Source organism: Bufo gargarizans, chromosome 4, assembly GCF_014858855.1.
Source record: "Bufo gargarizans isolate SCDJY-AF-19 chromosome 4, ASM1485885v1, whole genome shotgun sequence".
Classification (NCBI taxonomy): Eukaryota; Metazoa; Chordata; class Amphibia; order Anura; family Bufonidae; genus Bufo; species Bufo gargarizans.
Window position 1 is genome coordinate 38,034,968 of NC_058083.1, and position 7,178 is coordinate 38,042,145.

Below are 7,178 nucleotides of genomic sequence, written 5' to 3' on the forward strand. Positions count from 1 at the left end.
TTTTCTTTTCTTTTCAGGTAAACGTAGCTGTGCTGGGGAAACTTTGGCTAAAATGGAACTTTTCCTGTTCTTTACAACACTATTACAAAATTTCACTTTCCGACCTGTACCGGGAGCCAAACTGGACCTAACACCTGCACTTGGGTCTACAAACTCCCCCAAACCATTTGAGATCTGTGCCATAACTCGCAGATAGATTACATTTTCAGTCAACGTTGGCATGAGATATGTTGTATGACAGTTTAACCTGTTAATGCTCAGTGACATAATAGTACGTTGAGGTGATGGCTCAGGAGCAACTTGTCGTTGTATAAGGCAAGTGACCTCAAGACTGTATATTAAAGTCCCCTAAGCGGACTAAAAAGAAGCAAAAAAAAAAGTTAATTAATGATTTCAAGTGTAACAAAAGTGTAAACTTAAAAATAAATAAAATGTTTTGTATACAGTATACACATACATAATTGGTAAAGATTAGTGATGTTTTAAAAATTTGGTTCAGAAACTTTGCTGGTTTGCCAAGAAATTTGATTCATTCTGAATTAATTTGTCACAAATCGGTATAAATCAGGTATACTCAGGCCAATCTGCCTTAGAGTATGGCCACACAGAGCGGTTGTGCTGCGGGCGAGTAGTGACCATGCTGTGATAAAGAACCGCAGCAATTATTCCACAGCTGCTTTTTATTTAACAATGAAGACTGCACTGTATAGTCCTTCTTCATTGTTAATGGCTGCACGGCACCTTTACTGTAAACAGGGGCGCACCCACGTCTCCAACTTCAGCGCTCTCCTACCCTACATGTGGGAGCCCTTATTCTGCCATCTTCTTTTCCTCCTTTTCCACATCATCTAATATCGATGAGACTATGTCATCAGGCACATCCAGCTCCTCCTCTCTCTGAATTTTGCTGAATTTTCTAGGACATGGAGACCAAGAAAGATCATTTAGAAGAAGTAAAGCCAGCAAAAGATGAGGATGTCCATCATTTAGACCTGGCTCCCCTAAGGGGTGCAGACTGTATAGTACTGGTTGGGACACTGGCGTTGGAATAATAAAGGCTTCCATCTTATTGGTCTTGAATTGCATATCTTAGTTTACAGCTAATGTAGGACTAAATAAATAAAACTGATGCAGAATAGGTCACCCTACACTTTCCCTGCACTCCCGCTTTCCAATTTTCTTCCATTAATCGTTTTCAACATAACAAAATAATAGCAAAGACAGGTGGACTCTGCGGTCTTAATAAACCCTCAAACTGATTTTAAAATTGAGAGATTAGCCAACATGTCCTACGGTGTAGGACTGTCACGACCCTTGGTCATGGTCATGACTCCTTGGGAGCCGCATGCAGTTGCCCGCGGTTTGGTGTTGTGTCAACCGCAGCTGGGGGCACTTAGTTGTTTGCCTCAAGTGCGGTTGCCGCGGACAACAGGTATGCGTGTGGTTGCCCTTGGCAACGTGTGTGTGCACTTCCCTTGTCTGGTGTGCACGGGGGTTATTGTGTGCACTTCCCCTTTAAGTCGATGTTTTCCCTTCCCTGGTGTTGGAAGGGTTAACTTCCTTCCTAGTGTGTGTGTGTGTGTGCACTGGGTGTGTCTGACTGTTGGGTGTGGCTTCTTGTCCCTATAAAGCCTCAGTGGAAGGCAGTAGTCAGAGAGGGTGCTTCAGCCATGCTTGCTGGAGACAGCCTCCTGGTTATTTACCAACTGCCAGTGGGGGCCACCCTTCTGGTCATAAATTGTTACCTTGTCTGATGTGATGTTTATGTGTATGTGGTTGCTTGTTTATTGCACCTTATGGTTTCCTGGTTTCCTGTGTAATGTATGGTGTGTGCTGTTGTTATTTCTGTTGTTGTGGACAACAGCGCTTTTACATGGGTTCCAGGCTGTGTGTCTGTGGCAGGTAGGCGAGGTTGTAGTTTCCACGTACCTGCCACTGCCATGAGTTGTATTGGTTTCCCCTTATTTACAGCTTGGCCATTCTAGGCTCCTGTTCCTCTATGTCCAGGAGGAATAGGTAGTCTACCCAGCTCCTAGCTTAGGGACCTGCGGAGGGTTAGTAGGGACCCGAGGTTCCAGAGCATGAGTCCTCCTACCTTTAAGGTCGGCTCATGCCGCTAGGAGTTAGGCTCAGATTAGGGAGGCTTTAGGAGGTGACCTGCTCCCTGATCCTGTGGTCCTGGCCAAGCAGCGACCAAACATCTACGGGTACCGCACGGCTGAGGGTTTCCCCCATCCCCAGCCGTGACAGTATGACCAGAAATGCTCCTCACCTGGTTTCCCTCGAAAGAGGGTGAAGCATGCAACACCATAGGCTGATGGGGTGCATGCGCATTCTCCGGAGGGAGAGCGTTATGGGGTTCACCGTTAACGGCGCGGTTGGTGGCTTTTCCCCGCCACCTTGCTAACCGTGTCCGTGTTGGTGACCCCTCGTCCCTCTCAGGGTTCCTATCTCTGGCCGTCTGCTGGCAGCATTCCTTTGGTGTTCCGGCGGTATTCTGGTTGGGGAGTGGCTGCTGGCAGCGACCTGGAGTAGGAGCGTTTACTGAGTCGGACGCGGTGTCCAGTGTCCCTCCTCCAGACTGCTTTGGTGGCTGGCTGCCTGGAACCGAGGTGTCGGTCCAGGTATGTTGGCGGCAGTTCTGGAGAGGGATACGGGTACCTGTCTGGCAGTGCCTCCAGTTGTTCTTTCCTTCAGTCTGCTTTGGTGGCTGACAACCTGGGACCGTTGTGTCGGTCCAGGTTTGTTGGCGGCAGTTCTGGAGGGAGACACTGGTGGTTATCAGGCATTGCCCCTCCCCCCCTCCCTGTTGTGTGGTCCCACCAGCTTCCCTTTTCGGTTGGGGGGGCTTTGAGGGGTGGGAGTGTCACGACCCTTGGTCATGGTCGTGACTCCTTGGGAGCCGCATGCAGTTGCCCGCGGTTTGGTGTTGTGTCAACTGCAGCTGGGGGCACTTAGTTGTTTGCCTCAAGTGCGGTTGCCGCGGACAAAAGGTATGCGTGCGGTTGCCCTTGGCAACGTGTGTGTGTGTGCACTTCCCTTGTCTGGTGTGCACGGGGGTTATTGTGTGCACTTCCCCTTTAAGTCGATGTTTTCCCTTCCCTGGTGTTGGAAGGGTTAACTTCCTTCCTAATGTGTGTGTATGTGCACTGGGTGTGTCTGACTGTTGGGTGTGGCTTCTTGGCCCTATAAAGCCTCAGTGGAAGGCAGTAGTCAGAGAGGGTGCTTCAGCCATGCTTGCTGGAGACATCCTCCTGGTTATTTACCAACTGCCAGTGGGGGCCACCCTTCTGGTCATAAATTGTTACCTTGTCTGATGTGATGTTTATGTGTATGTGGTTGCTTGTTTATTGCACCTTATGGTTTCCTGGTTTCCCGTGTGATGTATGGTGTGTGCTGTTGTCATTTCTGTTGTTGTGGACAACAGCACTTTTACATGGGTTCCAGGCTGTGTGTCTGTGGCAGGTAGGTGAGGTTGTAGTTTCCATGTACCTGCCACTGCCATAAGTTGTATTGGTTTCCCCTTATTTACAGCTTAGCCATTCTAGGCTCCTGTTCCTCTATGTCTAGGAGGAACAGGTAGTCTACCCAGCTCCTAGCTTAGGGACCTGCGGAGGGTTAGTAGGGACCCGAGGTTCCAGAGCATGAGTCCTCCCACCTTTAAGGTCGGCTCATGCCGCTAGGAGTTAGGGTCAGATTAGGGAGGCTTTAGGAGGTGACCTGCTCCCTGATCCTGTGGTCCTGGCCAAGCAGCAACCAAACATCTACGGGTACCGCACGGCTGAGGGTTTCCCCCATCCCCAGCCATGACAAGGATATGTCATGTCTCCTGGTATTGCCCACATGGCCCAGGTAGGTGAGTGTTAGGTCCCGAGTGCACCTGTCTTTGCTATTATTTTGTTATATTGTTATATTGATGATCACATCCACATAATTGCTATCTTGTGTAGGATGTCTATTGTGGTTCGCTGCGGGCATCCTCCACGGTATGCATTTTTGCTGGGGATCGTCATTAGCAACGGGCCAGAAGTGCAGGATTTGCTCCCCTATATATATATATATATATATATATATGCACAACTGCATGTGGGTTTGAGCACATCCTGCTTGTTTAATACCACGCCATTCGTCTCAGTTTATTAATCGTTTTCAGCAACACTGCCCTAGTGTATGAGCGCTTGCCATGTCTCTTCCTATAAAACAAAACAATCAATACAATAGAACGCTCACCAGAGCAAGGCTAAGCCCGCTATTCCACTCAATAGCTTCAATAAGGAAATATATAAAACACAATGGCCAGCTGCTATACAAAAGTACAAGAACTATTTAATAGACCATGTACAATTATAAAAAGCATAAAATCAACTCGTTAATATTGCAAATATATATAGCACAGTCCCTCTATTCCTCAATGGTGCGGAGCTCACGCACTGATAGTGAGGGTAATAAATGTCCCGTATGTCTTTACATGTAAATTTCTCCATGTGATCTTTATGAATAATCACAGATCTACTCTACTCTGGAGTGTTCAGTGACTGGACAGTTTTTGTATGTAGCTATTACTGGTTACCTGTTCCCGTTAATACCATACGTATATTCTCCATAAACAATTTATAAATTGAAGTATCCAAGGTTGGACACGGTTACGCAATATCGCAACACCATGAGGCAAATTCGCCGACTCCATACTGCAAAGAGACATGCGCAGGAAATCATAGCGCAGCTAACTATAGTGCCGGTGTTCTGCAAGATTCCTATACCTTGCCACAACGCTATCCCGGAAGTGACGCGGCCACACCGGAATTGATGCGGCCGCACAGGAATCAGCTGGAGGAGGGTGTGTGCGGCGCTGCGCAAGCGCACATCCACTGGATTAGCAAAATATCATTGCAGCGCCGCAAAACCATACACCGCGTGTGCGCACTTAGGGGTAGGTAGATTTTTCAGCGCAAAATGTTCCATCAGATCTCCCTACCCCTGAGTGCGCACGCACATACAAATAATCAGGAGCAGTTCATCCTTACCGCAGAGCTAAATGCTAAATATCGAGGTCACCACATAGCAGAGCTGAGTGCAGAATATTGGGGGACACCACAGAGCTGAGTGCTGGATATTGGGGTAATATACCGCACTCAGCTCTGCTATGTGGTGACCTCGATATTCTGCACTCAGCTCTGCGGTAAGGATGAACTGCTCCTGATGATTTATGCGCGCGTGCACACTCAGAGGTAGGGAGATCTGATGGAACATTTTGCGCTGGAAAATCTACCTACCCCTAAGTGCGCACGCGCGGTGTACGGTTTCATGCATGGTGCCGCACACACCCTCCTCCAGCTGATTCCCGTGCGGCTGTGTCACTTCCGGTGCAGCCGTGTCACTTCCGGTATAGCGTTCTGGCAAGGTATAGGAATCTGGCAGAACACCGGCACTTACGCAAAGGAGACTAACCAAATTCACCTAGCGTGACACTACCAACTAAACCCAACCAGCGAGATGTGACATGAAGCTTCAACTCACACATATGGGTCAGTAAGAGCAGTCATCTGCAGCTTTAGATACAAAGTGTTTTAAACCGCTTTTATTGTCACTTGGTGTAAAAGCGTAATCAATAGCTACATACAAAAACTGTCCAGTCACTGAACACTCCAGAGTTGAGTAGATCAGTAGCAGCCAGAATCTACAGCGATATTTGGTCGGGACTAATGCTGTTCTAAGGATAGTAAGGCCTGAGCAAGTACAGGCGCTAGTCGATTGGGTGGACGACAGTGGATCCAGCAGGTCTGCATTATCTCCCACCCAGTCTTCTGCACAAAGGGCACAGGTGGCGCCTGAATCCCATGCTCATCAGTTTGTCACATCACCCCCGTACATATCGGGGATCCTCTCTGAGCCTCAAGTCATGCTGCAGTCTCTTATGCTGTTTGAAGACTCTGGTGGCAGGGTTTACCAAGGGCATCCACCTAGCCCATGCCCAGAGGTGGAAGACATAGAATGCACTGACACACAGCCACTTATGTTTCCTGATGTGGACATGGGAATACCACCTCAGCACGTCTCTGATGATGACGAAACACAGGTGCCAACTGCTGCGTCTTTCTGCAGTGTGCAGACTGAAAAGGAGGTCAGGGAGGAAGACTGGGTGGAAGACGATGCAGGGGATGATGAGGTCCTAAACCCCACATGGATTGAAGGTCGTGCCACTGACTTTCAGAGTTCGGAGGAAGAGGCAGTGGTGAGACCGAGCCAACAGCGTAGCAAAAGAGGGAGCAGGGTGCAAAAGCAGAGCTGCCATCGCCAAAACAGTTCGCCTGCTACTGGCCACCGTCACCAGGGACTGAGCACACCAAAGGCAGCTTCATGGAGTTCCCTGGCATGGCATGTCTTCACACAATGTGCTGACGACAAGACCCGAGTGGTTTGCACGCTGTGCCATCAGAGCCTGAAGCGAGGCATTAACGTTCTGAACCTTAGCACAACCTGCATGACCAGGCATCTACATGCGAGACACGGGCTGCAGTTGAGTAAGCACCTTCAAAACCAAGAAAGGGCTCAGGCCCCTCCTGCTCCCTCTTCTGCTGCTGCCTCGGCCGTATCCTCCGCCTCTGGAGGAACGTTGGCACCTGCCACCCAGCAAACAGAGGATGTGCCACCAACAACACCACCTCCGTCACCAAGCATCTCCACCTTGTCACATGGAAGCGTTCAGCTCTCCATCTCACAATCCTTTGAGAGAATGTGTAAATTCCCACCTAGCCACCCTCGATCCCTGGCCCTGAATGACAGCATTTTTAAACTACTGGCCTTTGAAATGCTGTCATTCAGGTTGGTGGAAACGGACAGCTTCAAACAGCTCATGTCGCTTGCTGTCCCACAGTACGTCGTTCCCAGCCGCCACTACTTCTCCAAGAGAGTAGTGCTCTCGCTGCACAACCAAGTATCGGATAAAATCAAGTGTGCACTGCGCAACGCCATCTGTGGCAAGGTCCACCTAACCACAGATACGCGGACCAGTAAGCTTGGCCATGGACGCTATATCTCCCTAACTGCACACTGGGTAAATGTAGTGGCGGCTGGGCCCCAGGCGGAGAGCTGTTTGGTGCACGTCCTTCCGCCACCAAGGATCGCAGGGCATCATTCTTTGCATCCTGTTGCCTCCTCTTCCTACTCGGCTTCCTCCT

The 7,178-nt window shown here is 49.3% G+C and overlaps 1 protein-coding gene across 2 annotated transcripts in view; it reads left to right on the plus strand.

The window, feature by feature from the left end:
- Positions 1 to 441, plus strand: part of LOC122934406 (cytochrome P450 2C14-like) — a 66,960-nt gene extending 66,519 nt beyond the window's left edge. For both annotated transcript variants that reach the window (XM_044289840.1, XM_044289841.1), the window contains exon 10: positions 18 to 441. In XM_044289840.1, the coding sequence (XP_044145775.1) occupies positions 18 to 196 (179 nt within the window). In that variant the 3' untranslated portion in view covers positions 197 to 441. The remainder of the gene's footprint in view (positions 1 to 17) is intronic.
- Positions 442 to 7,178: the final 6,737 nt, after the last annotated feature.